At 43.3% G+C, this 26550-nt stretch overlaps 1 protein-coding gene across 4 annotated transcripts in view; it reads left to right on the forward strand.

Moving 5' to 3' along the window:
• Positions 1-23308, forward strand: part of LOC134355415 (solute carrier family 26 member 9-like) — a 157182-nt gene extending 133874 nt beyond the window's left edge. For all 4 annotated transcript variants that reach the window (XM_063065267.1, XM_063065263.1, XM_063065266.1 and 1 more), the window contains exons 19-21: positions 3651-3784; positions 15976-16053; positions 21614-23308. In XM_063065267.1, coding sequence (XP_062921337.1) covers positions 3651-3784; positions 15976-16053; positions 21614-21667 — 266 coding nt within the window. In that variant the 3' untranslated portion in view covers positions 21668-23308. The remainder of the gene's footprint in view (positions 1-3650; positions 3785-15975; positions 16054-21613) is intronic.
• Positions 23309-26550: the final 3242 nt, after the last annotated feature.

Here is a 26550-nt window from a genome sequence, read left to right on the forward strand (position 1 = left end):
GTCAGTGGAACAAGAAAATCTGCAGATACTGGAAATCCAGAGTAACACACACAAAATGCTGGAGGAACTCAGCAGATCAAGCAGCAGATCATGGAAAGGAATAAAGAGTCATTTTGGGCCAAGACCGTTTTTGGTCAGGAAAATGAGCTTGAGTTTGAGGAATAATGGAGGCAGCCTGAGAGGACTACTCCTACCTGCATTTATAAAAGGCCCTAGCAAGGTAGAGAGCAGGAGAGAGAAAGAGAGGGGCAGAGAGGGAGAGAGAAGGAGAACATTGTAGAAAGAGAGAGAGAGATGCCCAACTGACCATGACACCAAATTAAACTAAACCCATCTGCCAATATTGCTCCATTCCTTCCCTGTTTAAATGCCTCTTGAGTGTCTCAATCGTGTCTGCTTCCACCATCAACCCTGGCAACCCATTCAGGAACCCTCCGCTCTCTGTGTGAAAAAATGAAACCAGCACATCTCCTTTGAACTTCTCCCTCTCATGCTAAGGGTATATACAGTGTCATGCAAATGTTTGGGCACCCTGGTCAAAATTTCTGTTACCGTGAATAGTTAAGTGAGTAGAAGATGAACTGATCTCCAAAAGTCATAAAGTTAAAGATGAAACATTCTTTTCAACACTTTAAGCAAGGTTAGTGTATTATTCTTGTCTTGTACAATTTTAGAGTGGAAAAAAAGGAAAGGAGCACCATGCAAAAGTTTGGGCACACCAAGAGATTTGAGCTCTCAGATAACTTTTATCAAGGTCTCAGACCTTAATTAGCTTGTTAGGGCTATGGCTTATTCACAGTCATCGTTAGGAAAGGCCAAGTGATGCAAATTTCAAAGCTTTATAAATATCCTGACTCCTCAAACCTTGTCCCAACAATCAATAGCCATGGGCTCCTCTAAGCAGCTGCCTCTGAAAATTAAAATAATTGATGCCCTCAAAGCAGGAGAAGGCTAAAAGAAGATAGCAAAGTGTTTTTAGGTAGCCATTTCCTCATTTCGTAATGTAATTAAGAAATGGCAGTTAACAGGAACGGTGGAGGTCAATTTGAGGTCTGGAAGACCAAGAAAACTTTCTGAGAGAACTGCTCATAGGATTGCTGGAAAGGCAAATCAAAACCCCCGTTTGACTGCAAAAGACCTTCAGGAAGATTTAGCAGACTCTGGAGTGGTGGTGCACTGTTCTACTGTGCAGCGACACCTGCACAAATATGACCTTCATGGAAGAGTCATCAGAAGAAAACCTTTCCTGCATCCTCACCACAAAATTCAGCATCAGAGGTTTGCAAAGGAACATCTAAACAAGCCTGATGCTTTTTGGAAACAAGTCCTGTGGACTGATGAAGTTAAAATAGAACTTTTTGGCCACAATGAGCAAAGGTAAGTTTGGAGAAAAAAGGGTGCAGAATTTCATGAAAAGAACACCTCTCCAACTGTTAAGCACGGGGGGTGGATCGATCATGCTTTGGGCTTGTGTTGCAGCCAGTGGCATGGGGAACATTTCACTGGTAGAGGGAAGAATGAATTCAATCAAATACCAGCAAATTCTGGAAGCAAACATCACACCATCTGTAAAAAAGCTGAAGATGAAAAGAGCAAACATGAGGAAATCTGCAGATGCTGGAATTTCAAGCAACACACACACACAAAATGCTGGTGAATGCAGCATTTGAAGATGAAAAGAGGATGGCTTCTACAACAGGATAATGATTCTAAACACACCCGAAAATCCACAATAGACTACCTCAAGAGGTGCAAGCTGAAGGTTTTGCCATGGTCCTCACAGTCCCCTGACCTAAACATCATCGAAAATCCATGGATAGACCTCAAAAGAGCAGTGCATGCAAGACAGCCCAAGAATCTCACAGAACTAGAAGACTTTTGCAAGGAAGAATGAGCGAAAATCCCTCAAACAAGAATTCAAAGACTCTTATCTGGCTACAAAAAGCGTTTACAGGCTGTGGTACTTGCCAAAGGGGGTGTTACTAAGTACTGACCATGCAGGGTGCCCAAACTTCTGTTTCGGGCCCTTTTCCTTTTTTGTCATTTTGAAACTATAAAAGATGGAAATAAAAAAGTAATCTTGCTTAAAATAATAAAGAAATATGTTTTGGAAATCAGGTCATCTTTTACTCGCTTAGCTATTCAGAGTAACAGAAATTTTGACCAGGGGTGCCCAAACCTTTTGTATGCCACTGTATTCTACTGTCTTGCAGCGCTACCCTGAGAAAGAAGACAATTTATGCTAATTAATGTTCCTATCATTTTATAAACTTCGGTCAGGGCTCCTCTTAGCCTCCAAATCTCCATATACAGGTTCAAAGTACATTTATTATCAAAGTACGTATACTATATACAACCTTGAGATTTCTCTCCCTGCAGGCAGCAACAAAACAAAGACACCCAATAGAACTTATTAAAAAATAAGAAGATCGCCATATACCCAAATGTGCTGGGGGGAAAAAAACAAATCATGCAAACAGCAAAAGCAAGCAAACAACTGAAATTGATGAAAGTGAGTCCGCAGCTGAGAACCCAGTCATCACTGCAGCCGATCCAGTAGCCTAGTACTTGCAGGCCACAGCCTCAGTTCAGCCAAGCCTCTTTCTATAGCTAATAATTTTTATAATATCCTTAATTTTTGATACATTTTATTATAACATTTTAACACAGATTTTTAAAAATTATTAAAATATTCTTAACTTTGATACTTTTTATTTTAATATTTTAAATCTTTTTTTTAAGTTATTTCCTTCAGAGAAAAACCTGAAACTCAAAATCTGTCAGCATTTTCTTTTTTTGCCTGGTCACTCCTATTCTGTTGTTTGGCAACAGAGCCCAGCATGTTTAAACCTTTAATTGGTCCATTGTGCTAAGTCCGCAGTCTTGTGACCTGCTCTTAAAATTTGGTTCCATTAAAGTCAATCAGCAGAGCCAAACTTCAGATGTGAAGCCAGAAGATAGTCACTACTACACCGACCAACATCTGGGAACGTTGTAGGCTTTGGCTGCTTTGTAGCAACTAGGATTAAGTGGGAAGTAGGATTTTCTATAGGGTCAGACAGGTGAGGTTTGCCTCTCGCAAGCCGTCAGCTCCTATTCCAAGTCCACCTAACACAAGGTTTATTGTAATATGCACAGCTGCTTAAACACAACTGCTAACAAAGGACAGATGTGCAGACACCTGCCACAGTTAATTCTGTTGCTGATATCAAAAGGGTTCCAGGCTATAAAAGGAAATTGGAATGACTTTTAAATATCAAGTGATTACTGATGATTTTGGTGAGATATTGGGTTGCTCCTTCCTTCTGACTGTTGACCTGTTCTATTTATAAAGGAGGTGTTACCTAATCAGTATTAACCTTCAACAATTTCTTTATTGATCATAGAACATAGGACATTACAGCACAGGAACAAGTACTTTGGCCCACGATAATGCACCAAACTAATTAAAGTAGTAATTAAACATCTGACTAAACTAGTCCCTTTGGCCCACATAATGTCCATATCTCTCTGTTCTCTGCATATGCCTAAGATCCTGACCCATATGGACCATTTAGAACTTTACAATTCACTTTTCACTCTGTTTAACAAAGATTTGTTCCATGGTCATTCACTGCTTCTGATCATGTTGTTTAATATTTGCCCGACAGATCAAGTGTTTGAAGATATCGAGAACGGCGGTATGTTCGAAGAGAGTGGACTGGCACGTAACTGCCTCTTCCTCTCAGTCCACGATGCGGTTCTTTACTCACTGGCCAGCAGGCAGGATACAACCAAGGAAAAGGTAGCAACTTTTAAGAGAATGTTACTTGCTATTTAAAATATGAAAGGAAGCCTTGACCTTTGTGTCAGAACTAGCAGATCAGCTGGTAATTCAGAATAGAGTCACAGCTAATTCCAGAGTATTTATTCGTCTTCACACTGCTGCCTTACATTTCAGTAGTCTTTTGTAAATGTTTATCTGTATGAGATAATCTTAATAGTTTCTCTCAGGTGGGATTTAATCCCTGACATGTTGCTCCATGGCCTCATCTACTGTCTTGATGAGGACGCTCTCAGGTTGCAGGGGCAACATCTCATATTCCTTCTGGGTAGCCTCCAACCTGATGGCATGAACATTGATTTCTCTAACTTCTATAATTTCTCCTCCTCCCCATGCCTTCTTCTTCCATTCCCCTCTCTTTGGCTCCCCTCTTACCTCTCTTCTCCTCACCTGCCTGTCTTCTCCCACAGTGCTCCTTCTCCTTCCCTTTCTCCATGATCTACTTTCTTTTCCTATCATAATCCTCCTTCTTTAGCCCATTACCTTTTCCACCTATCACCTCCCAGCTTCTTAATTCAACTCCTCCGCCACCCACCTGCCTTCAGCTATCACCTTCCTCACCCCACACCTTCGTATTCTGGCATCCTCCACCCCCCCCCCCGCCTTCCTTTCCAGTCCCGATGAAGGGTATTAGTGCAAAAAGTCGACTGTTTATTCATTTCCACAGACGCTTCCTGATCTGCTGAGTTCCTGCAGTATTTTATGTGTGTTACTCCAGAGTTTCAGCATCTGCAGAATCTCTTATGTTTAAACAATAATTTTACTTTAAGTAAATTTTTTTATTTCATTATCAGAGAATTGAGTGAACAGTTTTGCAAATCTGCCAAATGCTGGAAATCTGGAATGAACAGTATATCCCTAATGCCCTGACATGTGGACAGAACTCTGGGAATTATTAGAAAGCCAGATCTGTGAGTTTGCTCTGACACAAACGTCTCCGAGTCCAGCTTCCCTGCCAGGGAATTGTCACCAGGACCCTCCATCAGGTTAGGCATGGGGGGTCGGTCCAGAGTCCCAACGGTTTCAATAGGAAGTGGAGGGCTTTGGAGACTGAGGCAAATAACTTAGAACATAGAACACTACAGCAAAATAGTGCAGTGTCTTGTGGCCATGTGCATAGCAGTTGCCATAACAACTGTGATGCATCCAGATAGGGTGCTTTCTGTGGCTTTCAGAAATATTTACAAACCACTGACATGTATGACAACGTTCACAGCCTGCAAGTTGCTACGCCCAGCCTTGCCAGCTGTCAAAGGAAGTCTGGTTTATTCTGGAGGTGTGTTTTCTGCCCTGTTCCACCTACAGTCCAATCACCACTCAGCCTCTGGTGGATGGTGGCATGCTCTGGAGTCAGCAACACCCAACACCCACTCCCCTCCTCATTCCTCCAAGGCAAGCAAAGATGTGGGAAAATCTTAATGGGATCTAGCCAACAAGATCCAGCCCTCAGTGGCAGACAATGGCACAGTCCTATGGCTGGGAGAGCTGCTGCCTCACAGCCCCAGTATCCTGGGTTCAATCCTAACCTCGGATACTTCCCGTGCAGAGTTTGCACGTTTGTGGGTTTACTCCCTGGTGCCCCAGTTTCCTCCCACATCCCAAAGACATTCAGGAAAGTTAGTTGCCTCTTGTATCTAAGTGAGAGGTCAAGTCCAATTGATAGGAATAGGGGGAGAATACAATGAGATTAGTGTTAAGGAATGATTGACGCTAGCATGGCCTGCATGGGCCAAAGGGCCTGTTTCCATGCCCTTTGAACCTATGGCAAGAAAGCTACGGTAGTTTAGGACTGCTGTAACATTGCAATTGTTTCCCCTTCCTAAATCAGAATTGAGGAAGTGGGATTGTCTTTAGAAAAGCACTTTAGTGGAACTGGTGGGAGGAGACAATGAGTACAGATTTAAATTGGTCATTGTGACTACCTCTACTAAATGTTGCAGATCTCAAACCAGAATGTGAATCAAAATTTGGAATATTTTCTAAGCAACCTTATAATTGAAATTATGAGAGACTTAGATAAGGTGGATGGTAACGCTCTTTCCCCCAGGGTAGACCTGTCCAATTCTCGGGTTTAGGGTGAGGGGAAAAGATATAGAAGAGACCTGAGAGATGTCCTTTTCACATGAAGGATGATGAGTATATGGAACAAACTGCCAGAGGAAATAAGACCATAAGATACAGGAGCAGAATTAGGCCATTTGGCCCATTGAGTCTGCTCCACCATTTCATCATGGCTGATCCACGTTCTTTTCAGTTCCAATCTCCTGCCTTCTCCCCAAATCCCTTTACATCTTGAATAATCAAGAATCTGTCAACCACAGCCTTAAATATACCCAATGACTTGGCTTCCACAGCCATCTATGGCAATAAATTCCACAGATTCTGTGTACAAGAAGGGCCAGGGGAGACTGAGGGCCTTTGGAGTACGCAGACCTCTACTTCACATATTGTACCAGTCTGTTGTCATCAGTACAATCTTCTATATGGTGGGGGCAATGGCATCAATGTGGGTGATGCCAACAGGCTCCATAAACTGATTAGAAAGGCGGGCTCTGTTATAGGGATCAAACTGGACACAGTGGAGGCTGTGGTAGAACAAAGGACCTTACGGAAAGTCCTGGAAATTCTGGACAATGTTTCTCACCCTCTGCATGCCACCTTGGCTGAACAGAGGAGCACTTTTAGTAATAGACTGAGAGAACCGCGCTGCTCCAAGAGTGCTATACGAGGTCATTCTTACCCTCGGCCATTAGGCTCTACAATGAGTCAACCTATAGCCGGGGAAGTGATGACCCCCTCCTGTTAGACTGTTTGAGGTAACTTATTTTTTTCTTCTTACTTCTCTTTAAACATTTATATACTGTATCTGTTCACTTGTAATGCTACAATGACACTGTAATTTCCTTTGGGATCAATAAAGTATCTATCTATCTATCTCTCTGGCTAAAGAAGTTCCTCCTCATCTCTGTTCTAAGTAGATATCCCTTACTCTGAGGCTGTGTCCTCCTGTCTTAAACTCCCCTGTCGTAGGAAACATCCTCCCCACATCCAAACTGTTGAGACCTTTCAACATTCGATAGGTTTCACAGAGAAATGGTTGAGGCAGGTACAATAGTATCATTTAAGAAGCACTTGGATAGGTATGCGGATAGACATGGCTTAGAGGGAGAAGGACAGAGTGCATGAAATTGGGACTAGCTGGGTAGGCACCAGGGTTGACATGGACTTGTTGGGCTGAAGGGCCTGTACCCCGCTATGTTGCTCGATGACCCAAAATTTTCCAGTCCTGAACTTTCCACTTGGACATTCTCCTACATTCTGCTTCCCAAACCATCACCAGAGCCTTTCTGCCATCCCTTCAGTATCATAACTCTCAGATTCTCGCTGCTAAGGCTACTGTGACAGCACCTCCTGCATCTGCAGCCAAGGGTAACAGGCATGTGGCACCATCAACCCCAGCAGGCTCCTCCCTAGTTCATAAACACAAGAGAGTCTGCTGGAAATCGGGAGCAACACACACACAGAGCTGGTGGAACTCGGCAGGTCAGGCAGCATCTATGGAGGGGAATAAACAGATGATGTTTCAGGCCTAGACCACTCATCAGAACTGGAAAGGAAGGGGGAAGAAGTCAGAATAGGAAGGTGGAGGGGGGGTAATGAGTGCAAGCTGGAAGTTGATAGGTGAGGGGGAAGCTGGCTGGGTGGGGGAATGGTGGTGAAGTGAGTATTGGGACATGACAGGTGGAAAAGATAAAGGGCTGAAGAAGAAGGAATCTGATAAGGAGAGTGGACCACGGGAGAAAGGGAAAGAGGAGGGGCACCAGATGGGGTGGGTGTGGGGTGATAGGCAGATGACCTTCTAGAGGACCAATTCTGTCCCTTGCCATCCTTTTGCTCTTAATATATCTGTAGAACCCCTTAGGATTCTCCTTCACCTTGTCTGCTAGGGCAACCTCATGCCTTTTTTTTAGCCCTCATGATTTCCTTCTTAAGAGTTCTCTTTCACTTCTTATACTCGTCATGGACCTCATTTGTTCCTGCCTGCCTATACCTGCTATGCACCGCCACCCTCTTCTTAACCAGGGCCTTAACATCTCCTGAAAAACAAGATTCACTCAAGTGCTTATCTTTGCCCTTTATTCTGGCAGGAACATACAAACTCTGTACTCTCAAAAATTTACTTTTGAAGGCCTCCCACTTACCAGGTACACTTTTGCCAGAAAACAACCTGTCCAAGTCCACACTTGCCAGGTCCTTTTCGATACCATCAAAATTGGCCTTTCTCCAATTTAGAATCTCAAAGCGATAGCCAGACATACTGTATCATTTTCCTTAATTAATTTGAAACTAACGACATTGTGATCACGAGCTGCTAAGTGTTCCCCTACGCAAACTTCTGTCAGCTGCCCTGTCTCATTCTCTAATTGGAGATCTAGTATCCCACTCTCTCTCTGGGGCTACTATGTGCAGAACTGATTAAGGAAACTGATTAAGTGTTTTTAATCAGTTTGCCAAGCGCCTAATTATGCACAATCCAATGTCTCCTCAGGAATCATGGCACGCAAAATGTGCCGGTGGCCCCCGCTCACTCTTTTTAAACTCTCTCTCCCTCTATACAATCCAATGTCTCCTCAGGAACTGTGGTATGCAAAATGTGTCAACTGCTCCCACTCACTTCTCTTAAACTCTCTTACCCTCCACACAATCCAATGTCTGCTCAGGACCTGTGACACCATACATGTGCCAACTGCCCCCACTCTCTCCTTTTAATCTTTCTCTCCCCCTACGCAATTTGGTGTCTCCTCCGGAACTGTGGCACACAAAGTGCAGTACATATGGTTCAAAGCTACTCAGAATACTCCAAGTGTGATCTGACCAATGCCTTTTAAAGCCTCAGCATTACATGTTGCTTGTATATGATTGGAGCTTTGTGATCTAATGACGGTAAGCAAACAATGTACAGCTGTGTGCATCACACGGTACAACAGGGCAGAACAAATACTAGCTTTGGTATGCGGATAGAAACTCAGCATTCAGATGACCTCAGTGGCCTGAACTTGATCACTCTGTGCCTCGTGGCAATATGTTTGCTGTCTGGGAAACGTAATGAAAGCTTAGATCAAACTGAAGACCAATATAAATGGAACAACACACACAAAATGCCGGAAGAACTCAGCAGGTCAGGCGGCACCTATGGAAATTAATTAACAGTCAGTGTTTCAGGCTGAGACCCTTCGACAGGACTGGAAAGGAAGGGGGAAGAAGCCAGAATATGAAGGTGGAAGGAATACCAGATAGCAGATGATAGGTGAGACCAGCTGAGGGGGGAAGGTGAATGGGTGGGGAGGGAGGATGAAGTGAGAAGCTGGGAGGAGATATGTAGTTGAATTAAAGGGTTGAAGAAGAAGGAATCGGATAGGAGGGGAGAGTGGACCATGGGAGTAAAGGGAAGAAGGAGGAGAACCAGAGGGAGGTGATGGACAAGTGAGGAGAAGACAACGAGTGAGATGATAACCAGAATGGGGATTGCAAAAGTAAGAAGGGGAAGATGGAAAAATTATTGAAAATTAGAGAAGTTGGTGTTCATTGTAAATAGAATTTGAGAAAATGTGTTTTTGAGCTGAACAATTCAACACGGAGATTCTGTGAGGGAGCTGCTTGTAAGCTGTGCTCTCACACCCCCTTTTCTTCAATCTGCCTTATCTGGATCCAGCTGACTATCTATCCTGGACCGTAGTGACAAGCCCCCACTCTCCCCCAACCCCCACACCCCACTCTTTTATTCTGACTGTCTCCCCTCTTTCTCTCCAGCCCTGTTGAAGGGTCTCGACCTAAAACGCTGACTGTGCATTTCCCACCCCTGATGTTGCCTGACTGGCTGAGTGCCTCCAGATTTTTGTGTTTTGCTCTCCATTGTGAGTGCCCCTGCCCACTAACTTCCTCTGCAAGGCTCAGGTCTGCCACCTGTCAAAGCTGTCCAGCCCTTCCAGTGCCTCCACAGGTCCCAGACTTTCAGAAAGTTTTAAAAACAATTTGAAATCATATTAAGAACTATCTTTGGAAGAAAATAAAGAGTTGATATTTTTATTGCCATCCCTAGTCCTTATGAAGGGTCTGAAATATTGAATGTTTATTCCTCTCTGCCTGGCCTGCTGAGTTCCTCCAGCACTTTGTATGTTTTGGATGGTGGTGAATATTGGTAGCTCGGGTGGAGGTTGTGGAGTTCGCCGAGCTTGGCAATTAGCTTGCAGACGTTTCATCACCAGTCAAGGTGACATCCTCAGCGCACAGTTGTTGGTGTTTCTCTCTGGGAGTGCTCACATTTATATAGGCTCCCATTTGCGTGTGTGTGTAACAAACAGAGTACAGAATTAAATGTTAAAGTTAGAGCCAGATGCAGTGCAGGTCAAAAATAAGGCACAAGGGCCATGGCGAGATAGATTGTGAAGTCAGGGGTTCATTTTTAACGTTCAAAATATCCGTTAAAGAGTATAGCACGGTAGCGAAGAGTAAACACGATGCTTTACAGTGCCAGCGATGTGGGTTCGATTCCCACCGCTGCCTGTAAGGAGTTTGTACGTTCTCCCTGTGACCGCATGAGTTTCCTCCGGGTACTCCAATTTCCTCCCACATTCCAAAGATGTACGGTTTAGGGTTCGTAATTTGTGGGATTGCTATGTTGGTACAGCACTTACGGGCTGCCCCCCGCCCCCCCCAGCACTTCCTTGGACTGTGTTGGTTGGTGACGCAAATGACGCATTTCACTGCATGTTTTGACCTACATGGACCAATAAAGATAATCTTAGAAGATTAGTTTAACCTTCAAACAGCAATACTGAAGTTGTCCCTCAGCACTTCAGCAACTTTACAAACGCAGGTTAGGCTGCATGTATAGTGTGCAGTTGAGGTTGTTACACCATGGGAGGGATGTATTGGACAGAGTGCCAAGGAGATCCACTGGGACGTTGCCTGGAATAGAAGGCTTTATTTATAGAGAGAGATTGGAAAAGATTTGCCATAGAAGCTATTGGGTATATTTAAATTGGAGGTTGATAGATTCTTGATTGGTAAGGGCATCAAAGTTTACAGAGAGAAGGCAGGATGTGAGATTGTGAGGGAAAATAAAGCAGCCACAATGGAATGGAAGAGCAGACTTGATGGGCCAAGGGGCCCAATTCTGCTCCTCTATCTTATGGTCTTATATCATGGAGTGATACAGCAGTGAAACAGGCTATTTGGCCCATCATATCGACATGGACCACTCATCCATATTAATGCCATCTTTCAGTACTTGATCTGTACCCTTCAACATCTGGATGATTCAATGGCTCGCCAACACACTTTCCATATACTGTCCCATCCTGCGAGCCAATCCAGGGTTTCAAAGGCGTCCCACCACTTGACTGCCACCAACTGGCAGGAAGTGGAAGGACAAGTTCTCATTTATTTTTCCCTTTCTCCCCAAACTCTGAGCAGGCCCGCCACAGGACTTGATAACTGGTCTGTACTTGCGGGTGGATACGCACCACTAGGGAGGAGAGCAGGGGATTATCTCCCCCCTGTCATGTTTCAGCCAACAGTTATCCTTAACCAGATCACCCAGGGGGAAAGAAATTATCTGGTCATCATTACAGAATCACACAAAGCAGGTCAGGCAGCATCTGTGGAGGGGATGGACAGCTGACATTTTGGGCAGCGACCCTTCATCGGGACTGGAAAGGATAGGAACAGAAGCCAGAATAAGAAGGTGGGTGGAGGGTGGGAGGGGGGAGGTGGGTAAGGAGTACAAGCTACACACACAAAATACTGGAGGAACTCAGCAGGCCAGGCAGCATCAATGGAAAAGAGTACAGTCAACATTTCAGGCCACAACCCTTTGTGTGTGTGTGTTGTTTGGATTTCCAGCATCTTCAGATTTTCTCTTGTTTGTGGAAGGATTACAAGTTGGCAGGTGATAGGTGAGAACAGGTGAGGGGGAAGGTGGGTGGTTGGGGGAGGGGGATGGTGTGAGAAGCTGAGAGGTGATAGGTGGAAGAGATGAGGAGAAGAGAAGGGGTGAGAGGGAAGGAAGCCTAAATGTCCATTGGAAAAAGAGAGAAGGAGGGAGGGGAAGCTTTTTAGGCAGAAACACGCTCTGACAGTCTCTCCGTCACCACAGGGACAACAGTTCAAACATTTATCAGACTGAAAATAGGCTTGGGGAGGGGTATCTCAAGGACCTAAAGCAAATGCTTGTATTTCCTTTGGGAGCATTATTAGTCCCAGATTTGTAAATTTAAAGGAGCCTACTTCCTTTCTGTGGGTGGCAGGGTAGAAATACATCTCTACAAAAGGAGGTGTAAAGCACTCCTCCCCTCCGCTAGCCTGCAGGTCACCCTTGGGCAAGGTATAGCAATTGCTTAGCCCGCCCGATCAGGGTCATCTGAAGCCATGGAAGCAGGTGGCGGATGGTCGTATGAGCAGCTGCTGCACATCACAAGTCCTGGTTATGCGACCACTGATGCCAGGTAGACAATCTCTGAAGAGTATTGATAACGGCTGGAGGTCACCCGTCTCGTAAAGACACTGCCCAGAAGCAGGCAGTGGCAAACCACTTCTGTAGAAAGATTTGCCAAGAACAATTACGATCAAAGACATGATTGCCCACGTCATACGACACAGCACATATTGAACAAACAAACTTTCTTTCTGAGGTGGGAGCGCTAGTGGAGATTGAGAAAGTGTCGGTTACACAGTAGATTTCAACCCTACTGGTTGGGAGTAGTCCTCCTCTGACTCAAGAATGGGGCAGGACTTGAATTCCTTCCCCACTGACCACTTCAAAGTCAAAGTAAATTTATTATCAAAGTACATATGTCACCATACACTACTTTGTTCCTTACAGGCATTCACAGGAAAATAAATAGATGTAATAACACTTATGAAAAATTATACATAAACTAAGACTGTCAAACAACCAATGTACAAAAGAAGACAAATTATGCCAATAATAAAATAAAAGTAAATAATGTTGAGAACTTGACTTGAAGAGACCTTGAAAATGAGGCTATAGTTTGCAGAATCAGTTCAGTGTTGAGATGAGTGGTTCGGGAGTCTGATGGTTGAAGGTTAATAACTGTTCCTGATCCTGGTGGTGTGGGATCTGGGGTTCCTGTACTTCCTTCCTGGTAGGAGCAGCAAAAGAGAGAGTGTGGTCTGAATGATGGGGTCCATGACGATGATGGATGTTGCTCCTTATAAATGTGAACTTCCTGTAATTGTAAACATCAAGTGAAGGGTAATATTATTTCCACTTCAAAGCAACACAAGTCGGCAGTGCTGCCCTCTCTCATAAGACCATAAGATATAGGAGCAGAAATAGACCATTCAGCCCATCGAGTCTGCTTCGCCATTTCATCATGGCTGATCCCAGATCCCATTCAACCTCATACACCTGCCCTCTCACCATATCCCGACCAATCATGAACCTATCAACTTCTGCTCTAAACATACCCACAGACTTGGCCTCCACTGCAGTCTGTGGCAAAGCATTCCACAGATTCACCAGTTTTTGGCTTAAAAAATATTCCTCCATACTTCTGTTCTAAAAGGTCACCTTTCAATTTTGAAGCTGTCCCCTCTCGTGCTGGATACCCCCACCAGAGGAAACATCCTCTCATCGTCCACCTTATCTAGTCCTTTCAACATTCAGTAGGTTTCGATGGGATCTCCACGGATTCCAGTGAGTACAGGCCCAAAGCTGCCAGACGCTCCTCATATGTTAACCCCTTCATTCCTGGAATCATCCTCATGAACCTCCTCTGGGATCTCTCCAGTGATATTACATCGTTTCTGAGATATGGGGTCCAAAATTGTTGACAGTACTTCAAGTGCGGCCTGACTGGTGTCATATAAAGCTTCAGCATAATCTCCTTGTTTCGTGTTGTCATTCAGCAGGGAACTAGGCTCTTCCTTCCATCATGTATCAGGCTTTTCGGCCCATCATGTCCAGGATAACCACTGAGTATCATTTATACTAAACGTCCACTCACTTTATTCTCCCCAAATTCCCTGTAGCCCTCTCCCCTCCACGCATGCAGACACGCACAGACACACGCACACACAGATTCTACCCATGCACTGGGGATGATTCACAACAGCGAGTTAACCCACCAAACCACACGTCTTTGGGGTGTGGGAGGAAGCCTGTGCACCCAAGGTAATCTCACACAGTCACAGGGAAAACATGCAGACTCCATATAGACAGTGTCAAAGGTCAGAATTAAACCCGAAGCTATGAGATAGCAACTCCTCTTGTTGCATCAATGTTATTTACACGTGATAGAAACATAGAAACATAGAAAATAGGTGCAGGAGTAGGCCATTCGGCCCTTCGAACCTGCACCGCCATTCAGTACGATCATGGCTGATCATCCAACTCAGAACCCTATACCTGTCTTCTCTCCATACCCCCTGATCCCTTTAGCCACAAGGGCCTTATCTAACTCCGTCTTAAATATAGCCAATGAACTGGCCTCAACTGTTTCCTGTGGCAGAGAATTCCACAGATTCGCCACTCTCTGTCTGAAGTAGTTTTTTCTCATCTCGGTCCTGAAAGGCTTCCCCTTTATCCTCAAACTGTGACCCCTCATTCTGGACTTCCCCAACATCGGGAACAATCTTCCTGCATCTAGCCTGTCCAATCCCTTTAGGATTTTATACGTTTCAATCAGATCCCCCCTCAATCTTCTAAATTCCAGAGAGTATAAGCCTAGTCGATCCAGTCTTTCATCATATGTAAGTCCTGCCATCCCAGGAATCAACCTGGTGAACCTTCTTAGTACTCCCTCTATGGCAAGGATGTCTTTCCTCAGACCTCAGATTAGGTGATCTATTCCACCCACCGCTCAGAATATTTCCAGCCCTTTATCAGGGAAGTAATGTGATATTTCCCAGCGCTTGTGTCAATGTGAAATTATTAGGTCTAACAGCCCAAGACACGGGCGAGTAACAGTTAGATTACTGTTTTGATGGCTGATCTGGATTTCTATTGTAATGCTTACAAAATTCTGCGGATCACAAGTTAGCAGCTCTATCTTGCAAATTTATGTGCTTTTCAGGGAGTGCGGTCTGTAGAAAGCAAGATTGGAAAAGGCAGGTAGTGGAAGCTTGTACTGCTTGAGGGAACGTAGTCAGTGGTAGAGAGGGGCAGAGGTCAAATGAGAGAATGCTATAGGGTAGCCGAAAGCCTGGACTTCATCAGAGGTGGCAGAAGAAATCAAATGTGCAGAAGGTGTCAGAGTGCAGAGTTCAAGGAGGGTTGTAAGGCTGGAAGATGTCAGACAAAGTAGGAAGCCAGCAGATATGAAAAGTCAAATATTGGTTTATTATGGTTGCTACATGTACCAAAGTACAGCAGAAACCTTGTCTTGCATACTATTCGTACAAATCATTTCATTACAGCAGTTGAACAAAGTAAAACAATAACAATGCAGAATAAAGTATAACAGCTGCAGAGAAGGTGCAGTGCAGGTAGACAGTAAAGTGCAAGATCATAACAAGGTAGCTTGTGAGTTCAAGCGTCTATCTTATCATACAAGAGCACAATAGCAGTGGGATAGAAGCTGTTTCTTGCCATCATGGGCAGAGCAAATGCCATACCAAGTATGATAAATCCAGAAGTTGCTTCCGATGGTTCTTTGATAAAAGTTGCTGAGGGTCAATGCAGACGTGGAAAATTCCTCTCGCCTCCTGAGGAAGTAGAAGCATTGGTGAGCACATTCTTGACAATGTAATCTCTGGTTGGGCTAGGACAGACTACTGGTAATGGTCCCTTATAGGACCTTGAAGCTCTCGATCAACCCAACTTCTGCCCAATTGATGTAGACAGGAGAGTGCGCACCACAGTAGACCTTATCAACGCTGCCCCTGAATCTTATATATCCCAGCTCTCAGTTAGTCATCCCATCCAAATAACAGTGCCGTCTGGTCCATAAGTCAGCCTAACTTTCTGAGTTCCACTCTCAGGAGTGGACTTGGTCCCCAGAGTCTTGTGACTCAGGAGGTGAGAGTGCTACTCACTGAATTATAACTGGTAACTCAACTATAGCTACACAACTACCATTATATTTCACCCACACTTCTAAAAGCTCTGCTCTGTTGCTGCCCTCCAGGTTCCGGGTTCTGCAGCGATCTATATGAACGAGGACGTGTCAAGTGATGAAAACGATAACAACCGGGATTTGGAGCAGGTAAGAACCAGTGATACTTTCTGCTCCCACTGTTTATTCAGCATCAACTTACCTTCTCCACAAGAGTGGAGAGACTGTCCTTACCATCTACAACACTGACCACTTAGACATCACACATCCAGAATTTGGAATTGTAAGTTGGGATTGATCTATTAATGTCTGGAGTGTTCACTGAGATCTGTAACCTCTCGCTTCAGCAGTCTGAGGTATCTGCCTGCTTCAAGCAGGCTTCAATTATACCAGTGTCCAAGAAGAACGTGGTAGCCTGCCTCAATAACTATTATCCAGTAGCACTTACGTCCACTGTGATGAAGTGTTTTGAGAGGTTGGTGATGAAACATATCGACTCCTGCTTGAGAAATGACTTGGATCTGCTCCAATTTGCCTACCAGCACAACAGGTTCATAGCAGATGCAATTAGGTTGGCTTCTCACCCAACCCTGGAACATCTGGACAGCAAAGATGCATACATCAGGGTGTTCTTTATCGCCTACAGATCAGCATTCAACACTATCATTCCTCAAAACTAATCACTAAACTTCAAGACCTTGGCCTCAATACCTCCTTGTGCAATTGGAACTTCGATTTCCTTACTTGCAGACCTCAGTCAGTTTGGATTGGCGACATCTCCTCAATAATCTCCATCAACACAGATGCACAGGGCTATGTGCTTAGACCCGCTCTACTTGCATTACACTTATGCCTGTGTGGCTAAGCACAGCTCCAATGCCATATTTAAGTCTGCTGACAACAACACTGTCATAGGCCAAAGCAAAGGTAGTGACGCATCAGCATATAGGAGGGAGACTGAAAATCTGGCTGAGTGGTGCCACAACATCAACCTCTCACTCAGTATCAGCAAGACCAAAGAGCTGATTACCAGTCCTAATTGGGGGATCAGAGGTGGAAAGGGTCAGCAACTTAAAATTCCTCCGTGTTATCAGTTCAGAGGACCTGTCCTGGGCCCAGCACGTAAGTGTAATCATGAAGAAAGCACTCCAGTGTATCTACTTCCTTAGGAGTTTGTGAGGATTCAACATGGCATCTAAAACTTTGATAAACTTCTATAGATATGTGGTGGAGAGAAGATTAACTGGTTGCACTCCAGCCTGGTATGGAAACACCAATATCTTTTAATGGAAAATCCTACATAAAGTAATGGATACAGCACAGTCCATCACCGGTGAAGCCCTCCCCACCATTGAGCACATCTACATGGATCACTGTCACAGGAAACCAACATCCATCATCGGGAACTCCCGCCACCCAGCTCACACTTTCTTCTCACTGCTGCCATTGGGAAGGAGGTAAAGAAGCCTCAGGAGTCACACCACCAGGTTCAGGAATAATTATTGCCCCTGAATCATCAGGCTCTTGAATCAGAGGGGATAACTTTGCTTAACTTCACTTGCCCAATCACTGGACCGATCCCACAACCAATGGACTTACTTCCAAGGACTCATCCTCTCATGTTCTTGATATTTATTGCTTCTTTATTTATTATTATTATTTCTTTCTTTTTGTATTTGCTCAGTTTGTTGTCTTTTGCTCACTGGTTGAGTGCCCTTTTGGTGTGATCTTTCATTGATTATACTGTGGTTACCAGATTTATTGAGTATGCCCACAAGAAAATGAATCTTATATGTGGTGACATACTGTATGTACGTTGATAATAAATTTACTTTGAACTTTGAGTTTTGAAATTTGATGTATCAAGATAGAGTGAAAAGTTTGTCTTTCAAATTATTCCTACAAATCAAATCTTTGTATTAAGGTAGACAATATCAATGTAGAAAAAAGTGTAAAAGCTCCAGAGAAAGTGCAGTGCAGGTAAACAATAAGGTGTAAGTCCATGATGAGCTAGATCATGAGGTCAAGAGTTTATTTTATTGGAAAATATGGTTAGAGTTCAAAGTAAGTTCATCATCAAGTATGTATATATTCAATAGTCACTTTATGAGGTACACATGTATATCTGCTCATTAGTTCAAATATCCAATCAGCCAATCATATGGTAGGAACTCAATGCATAAAGGTATGCAGACATGGTCCAGAGGTTCACTTGTTCTAACCAAACATCAAAATGGGGAAGAAATATGATCTAAGTCACTTTCACTGTGGAATGATTGTTGGTGCCAGATGGGGAGGTTTGATTATCTCAGAAACTGCTGATCTCCTGGGATTTTCACAAACAACAGATTCTAGAGTTTATAGAGAATGGTGTGAAAACCAAAAATCATCTAGTGAGCAGCAGTTCTGTGGGCGAAAATGCCTTTTTACTGAGAGAGGTCAGAGGAGAATGGCCAGACTGGTTCAAGCTGACAGGAAGGCAACAGTAACTCAAATAAACACACATTACAAAAATAGTGTGCAGAAAAGCATCTCGGAATGCACATTACAACCACAGAAAACCATAAAGTTCTCAGTGACCACTTTATTAGGTACAGAAGGTACTTCATGAAGTAGCCACTGAGTGTATGTCACCATGTACCATATACTACTCTGAGATTCATTTTCAACATGCATTTTCATTTTATGGATTAGAATTCAATTCAATCTTCTTCCTCTCACCTTCATCTATGCTCCTTGGTTTTATTACCTGTACCAATGGCAAAAGCTTCTGACTATCCATGCCTTTCATAATATTGACAATCTGTTAGGTCACTCTTTAGCTTCCTTCAGAAAAAAATAACCCAGCCTATCTGATTTATCACATTAGCTAACAATCACTAATTCAGGAAATATTCTGGTGAATCTCCTCTGCAACCTTTCCAGCATAACCACATCTTTCCTTTAGTGCAGTGACCAGGACTGTGCACAGTGCTCCAAGTGCAGACCACGTGTTTTGTAAAGTTGCAACGAAACATGCCAGTATTTGTATTTTTATTCCTGTGAAGGCAAGCGTATGATTTGCTTTCTTCACCAATCTATCTAGCCCTCAAAGTGGAGATTATTGTCATATACACAATTGTGTGTATGCGTAGGTGCAATGAAAATCCTACAGCAGCATCACACACATTCATGGCATCAGATAAGCAGCATTCACAAGAAAAGCATAAATTAAAAACAACTTTTTTTACAAGAAAGAACACTATTAGGATAAAAAAAACCCTATTTTAGTGCAAAGTTATCAAAGTGGGAACAGTGTTGTCAAATACTATTAGGGTATTACTAGTTGGTTCAGAACCGAATGGTTGAAGGGAAGTAGCCGTTTTTGAACCTGGTAGTGTAAGACTTCAGGCTTCTGTACCTCCTGCCTGTTGACAAAATGTCAAAAAAAGAATGCATGGTCCAGATGGTGGGGATCTTTGATGATTTTGTGTTGCCACTTTCAAGGAACTATGGACTTGAACCTGAAGATCATCAACACTCCTTGGTGCCCTGCCATTTGCTGTGCATGGTCTACTGCTATTTGACTTCCCAAAATTTGCCACCTCTTGCTTGTTAGGATTAAATTCCATCTGCTAAAGCTCTCCAATTTATGACTTTCTATTTCTGGGTTGAAGGCAATTCACTTTTAGGGAATGGATAGTTTTCCTTCAGGGAGTTGGTGTTATTTTTGGCATTTCCAATCAAACTTAACACAGTTAAACTTAATTATTTTACTGTTTAACCCAACACCAACTTGAAAATGCTTACCCTTTCCACCTTTGACCGCTCAGTGAGGACTGGTGTGTTTTCTCCAAACCTCCCCTTGAAGAAGTCCACAATATGTTCCTTGATCTGGTTGAGTGCGAGCTTACTGTAGTAATACTACTCAGCCTGGCAATCTACCTCACTCCTCTCTGTTCCCTTGTCACCTTTGGAATCTTTACAAAGAAAAGGACCACTTACCAATGAAAAAAAATATACCCGGATTCACCAGTCCTATTGATGGTGTCCTTGTGTTATGAAGAGAGATTGAGTAGATTGACGCAAACACAAGGAAATCTGCAGATGCTGGAATTTCAAGCAAGACACATAAAAGTTGCTGGTGAATGCAGCAGGCCAGGCAGCATCTCTAGGAAGAGGTACAGTCGACATTTCGGGCCAAGACTCTTTGTCCTGAAGTCTCGGCAACTTTTATGTGTGTTGCTTGAGTAGATTGAAACTGTATTCTCTGGAGTTTAGAAAAATGAGAGAATATCCCATTGAAATTTCCGAATCTATTACAGAATCCAACATTCTAAGGGTGAGGCAATTTTTTCTCCTGGCCCTGGATTCTAGAACTAGGGGTCACGGATTCAAAATAAGAGATAAGGCTGTGGGGATTGAAGTGAAAAGGTATTTTTCATACACAGTAAATGTAATGAGGATTTATACACACCAAGAATAACTGCTGGTAGACTGTGGATCACCACTGCAGGACTTGTATATGTTTAGTACACAAAGAAACAGGCAGGAAAAAATTATTGCAGACTCTACCCTCCCAACAAAATGCCTTTTCCAGAAGCTCCTTTCTGGAAAGCACTAGAGGACTAACAAAAACTTCACACTTTTTCAACAGTTTCTTCCTCCAGGCAGTTAATCAGATCGGCTGTTCTAGTTAGCCCCCACCCCCCTCTATCTATTACCAATCACTGCACTGTAAACACTTTAAACCAGTTTTTATAAAGCTGTTTACATTGAAAATACATGCTGGTCTTTATGTATTTAAGCACATTTTATTCCATATCCATACTTCTAGCTATATTTTATATAATTATCTACTCTTTATAATTGTTGACTGTTGTTGTTGCATGTCACACCCTGACCAACACAGCACAGCAAATTCCTAATATGCTTAAATGTGTATGAATAAAGTTGTTCCTTGATCCTTCATCTTCCATCCTTGATCTTTGATCCTTGATCCTTGATTTAATTTGATAAACTATCTGATATTGATTCACAGGGAGACGGTTGTTGATTAGTCAGGGCATCAATGGTTACAAGGAGAAGGCAGGAAAATGGGGTTGAGAGGGATAATAAATCAGCCATGATGTAATGATGGAGCAGACCTGATGGGTTAAATGGCCTAATTCTCCTCCTATATCTTATGGACTTCTGTCTTATACTACTTTAGTTATATACAAAACAGTGCTAATTTTGACAAGAGGTCATTAAAGTATATTTTTTTCTCCACTTCGACAAAGGGAAACAATAAGTAGCAGATTTACTAGTGTAACACACACTAAATTCTGGAGGAACATAGCAGGTCAGGCTGCATCTATGGAACGGAATGAAGAGTCAACATTCTGGGCTGAGATCCTTCATCAGGAGTGTAAAAGAAGAGGACAGTATTTTGACATTTTGAGCCAAGACCCTTGATTAAGATGGTTCTTTTTCCTCTCCCTGCACTTTATTATTCTGGCTTCTGCCCTCTTCTGTTCCACTCCTGCTGAAGCAACTTGGCCCGAAACGTTGACTCTCTATTCTTCCCATAAATGCTGCCTGATCTGCGGAGTTCCTCTGACACTTTGTGTGCGTTACCCTTGATTTCTGGCATCTGTAAAATCTCTTGTGTTTATGTATTGTACCTTTTGGAGAGGGTCAGACTGCAATGAACAGTTTGCTTTCAAGGTCTTTCTCCTTCTTCCCACAGGTCATGTTTGGAACCATGTTCGACAGCAGCATTGCAGATCATACAATTCTGTGAACATGTCTGGAAACCCTGAAGATCAAATGCAAGTGATTGGAATTCGAAGCCAAAAGTGCTTTCGGATCAAATAACTTGTTAAATGTGTATTGTAAAGTGCTTTGCACTGGCTTCTGATACACAGGGCGATACAGAAAAGGGTAGAATGTGCAGGCACCAGTTGTTAGTTAAAGACTCTTTCTTGGTTGTAGTAGCTATTTCTTATTTAATGCACAAGGAATGGACAAGTCTTCCCCATGCTTGTGTGAAACCTTCTAATTTGACACGTGTGAAAATACGATGCTATTGTACTTGGTTGATATCCTGTGTGCCTGGTATCTCTCTTTGCCATGTAGAGATGCCAGAGGTCTTACGTCTTTCTCTTAGTCAGTTCCTCAGGTTCGAGAATGACTTGCTCCCGCTGAAGGTTCTGAGATGGCCAGTCAGGCCAATGCGGAACTCCTCACGGTCTCTGCCGCAGGTGGGGCAGGAGGTGCTTGATTGGGAGGGCAAGTGGATAGATTGGGAGATGGTCCACCCCTTCCACCCTCTATGCAGGGGCTTCGATGAAGAGACTCCAGGTATCGTCTCCTGAGATCCTACTCCATGTCGAGCGGTCATTGGGCCGGAGATCCTCAGGAATCAGTGGGGTTGATAGATTCTTGATAAATAAGGGCGTCAAAGGTTTTGGGGAGAAGGCAGGAGAACAGGGTTGAGAGGGATAATAAATCAGCCATGATGGAATAGCAGAGCAGACTCGATGGCTGAATGGCCTAATGCTGCTCCTATGTCTTATGGTCTTACGGGTTGATGTACAGGAAGATTGGGCTCCCACTTTAAATACCAGTACTTTAGGAAGAGTGTGTTCAAAATACTTCAGCCGAAGGTCACTTGTGACATGAAGGCTTACAAAAGAGTTGAAGGTGTTCATTAAAGCACTGCACATGGGCAGTGTCCACAGGCAAAATGGCAATGAAGAAGTGCAAACACAACAGATCCTGATGCTTACCACCCAATGGAGAGCATTAATGATGGCAGTCCCAGATATTGTATGTCCTTGCCTAGCCCGGACAGGTCAGGTGGAATGCTCTGACTGCGATCGAGCGACTCCAGACATTTGAAATGGCGATGAATACAGCACAAGAGAGAACCCATCATCCAAGCTACTTAGAAGAGCATTAAAAGATGGTGAAGTTGAAATGATTTAATTTATTCCATGCCCCTCTTTCCCTGCCCCCTCCCTCCCCACCCCAGTAGTAACTTGGGGCAACGCACATCCAGTGGAATACAGGGTTGGTGAAGTAAACTTCAACGTGTGCCTTCCTTAAACCTTATGTGGCTGTTATACAGAAGGTCCCCAATTAAGCACCATAGCTGTTGTCCCCTAGTCACTGTCTAACCTTAGAGCAAAACCCTCTCCTGTGTCATTCTCTCATTTTTAGTCATATGTCCAGTTAATTCATGGCTACGTCATCTCAAAGTAAGCTAAACTGACGAAACAGGAAATGGGTAGGGCTTATCATACTCATAATTATGAAGTATATCATTATTGAAGTAATAATGTAATGTTTTGCTGCACTCCAATGTGAAATACATGCAACTGTTATTTAACTGATAAATACTATTATATGCCAATGAAATAATAATAAATATAATATATTACCAGGATCCCATGTGTCGTTATTTTGTGAAGTAATAGCTGGAGGTCACATTCAAGAGTCAAATTTATTGTACGTGTAAGCACAAGGATAATGAAAAACATCTTGCTGAAGCATCATATGCACATAGCCTCAAGCACACAACATTCCCAAGGAACCATAAACAAGAATTCTTTACTTTTAATGAGGATTATGGTACAACAGAGCTGTCTGGGAATACAGGTCCATGATTCCTTGAAAGTGGTGTTGCAGGTAGACAGGATAATAAAGAGCACAATGGCCTTCATAAATCAGCGATTCAGGAACAGTTTCTTCCCACCTGCCATCTGATTTCTCAATGGACATTGAACCCATGAATCAGAAACAAAATCAGGTTTGGTTTGTCACTTAAAACACTCAAAAACTTCAACAGACGTACTGTGGAGAGCATTCTGACAGGCTGCATCACAGTCTGGTATGGGGGGGGTGCTATTACACAGGATCGAAAGAAGCTACATAAAGTTCTACAATTATTCAGCTCCATCTTGAGTACTAGCCTCCATAGTATCCAAGATATCGTCAAAGAGTGGTGACTCAGAAGGTCAGTGTCCATCACTCAGGACCCCCTTCATCCAGGACACGCCCGCTTCTCATTGTTACCATCAGGGAGGAGGTACAGAAGCCTGAAGGCACACACTCAGTGATTCAAGATCAGCTTCTTCCCCTCTGCCATCTGATTCCTAAATGGACATTGAACCCTTGGACACTACCTCACTTTTATTATTTCTGTTTTTGCACTATATTTAATTTAACTACAAGTACTTAATATACATATATATACTTACTGTAATTGATTATCTTTTTCTATATTATCAAGTATTGCATTGTACTGCTGCTGCAAAGTTAACAAATTTCATAAAGTATGCCAGTGATATTAAATCTAATTTTGATTCCGATTCTGTACTGAGTACATCAGTCGGGATGTAATGTTGAATTTGTATGAGACGTTGGTGAGGCCTAACTTAGAGCATTGTGTGCAGTTCTGGTCACCTACTTACAAGAAAGATACCAATAAGATCAAAAAAGTGAAGAGAAAATGAACAAGGATGTTGCCAGGACTTGAGGACTTGGAATGTGGAGTAAGATTGAATAGGTTAGGATTTTATCAGAATCAGGTTTATTATCACTGGCATTTGTCGTGAAATTTGTTGTAATGCTGCAGCAGTATATTGTAATACATAATAATAAAAACTGAGATTATTTATATATATAATCTATTATACATATTTTATTCCTTGGAGTGGAGAAGATTGAGAGGAGATTTGATAGAGGTATACAAAATTATGAAGGGTATAGATAGGGTCAGTTCAAGCAGGCTTTTTCCACTCAGGTTGGGTGAGATGAACTAGATATCATAGGTTAAGGGTGAAAGGTGAAATATTTACGATATTTAAGTGGAACCTAAGGTGGAGCTTCTTCACTCAGTGTGAAACCAACTGCAAGTGGTGAATTTTTGTGTTTGATTTCAACATTGAAGAGAAGTTTGGATAAGTACATGGATGGACGGGCAAGGAGGTCCACAGTGCAGGTTGATGGAACGAGCAGCGTAAAAGTTCAGCACGGACTAGGTGATCCAAAGAGCCTCTTTCTGTGCTGTTGTGCTGCACAACTCTAGGTCCTCATAACCTTTCCTCGTGTGACTTGTCAAGCCCAACATACTACATGAACTTTTTTGAATTACCGGCAACTATAAAATTAGACAAACAGGGATGGGAAGAGCAAACAAACAAACCTAGGAACAGCATTAAAAATCAATCAGAGAATCAAAAAAAACGTTGTTTGAACAAAGTATTGCCCTGGTACACAGAACAGTCTGTACAGCTCGACAGAGTGCAAATCACATCTGAGCATCTGAACAGGCTGCAGGGGGAACTCAGTGGATCAGAAAGCATCTGTGCAGCAGAGCAGAAGGAATTCTCGACCATCCCCCCCTGCCTCCAGCACCGCTGCGTGATGAAATCCAGACGGAGGGTCTCGATTCGAAATGCTGACTTTCCACTTCCCTTCGGAGATGCTCCCTGACCTGCTGAGTTCCTGCCGCGTCTGGTATTTGGCTCAAGATTCCAGCATCTTCAGTCCGTTGTGGCTCCAGCAGCTTATTTTTTTGCACCATATTACACGGCCTGCAGTGTTTGACGCTTGATTAGTCACAAGAGTTGCCATGCTTCTGACGCCAACAGAGCATGCCCACAATGTTCAGCGGAACAACACGCAGCCGACATGCAACAAGATAGACACAGCAACAGCAAAACAAACCTTTTCCTACGCCCTCCACCCTCCATTGAGGATCTCTGGCCCTCTCCACAGACTCCAAAGAAAGTAGAGGCACTGTTATGCTTTCTTTGTAATTGCACTTACATGCTGGGACCAGGATAAGTCCTCTGAAATGCTAACTCAGAGGAATTTAACATTGCTGACCCTCTCCACCTCTGATCCTTCGATGAGGACTGGCTCATGGACCTCTGGTTTCCTCCTCCTGAAATCAATAATCAGCTCCTTGGTCTTGCTGATGTTGAGTGAGAGGTTGTCATTGTGGTACCACTCAGCCAGATTTTCAGTCTCTGTCCTAACTGCTGACGTCACCACCTTTGATATGGACTATGACAATGGTGTCATCAGCAAACTTAAATATGGCGTTGGAGCTGAGCTTAACCGCACAGTCATAAGTGTAAAGCAACCAAATTATGGGGGCTAAGCACACAGCCTTGTGGTGCACCAGTGCTGATGGAGATTGTGGAGGAGATGTTATTGCCAGTCCAAACTAACTGGGGTTTGCAAGTCAGGAAATCCAGGATCCAGTTGCTCAAGGAGGTAGTGAGGCCAAGGTCTTGGAGCTCATTGATTAGTTTTGAGAAGATGATGGCATTGAATGCTGAGCTATAGTCAATAAAAGGCATCCTGAGGTAGTCATCTTTGCTGTACAGATGTTCCAGAGTTCAATGAAGAGCCAATGAAACGACATCTGCTGTAGATCTGTTGTGCCAGGAGCAAACTGAAGCAAGACCAAGTATCAGAGAGGAGTTGATACCAAAACACTTCAAGACACAAGTGGGCTTACAGAGCCAAACAGCCTCCTTCTCTGTCACATGAAAATGTGAGACTAAAAGTGAGAACCTTATAAATAGTTCCCATTTCTACACACAAAATGATGGAGGAACTCAGCAGGTCAGGCAGCATCTATGGAAGGGAATAAAGGGCCAACATTTT

This window comes from Mobula hypostoma, chromosome 13 (genome assembly GCF_963921235.1).
Source record: "Mobula hypostoma chromosome 13, sMobHyp1.1, whole genome shotgun sequence".
NCBI lineage: Eukaryota > Metazoa > Chordata > Chondrichthyes > Myliobatiformes > Myliobatidae > Mobula > Mobula hypostoma.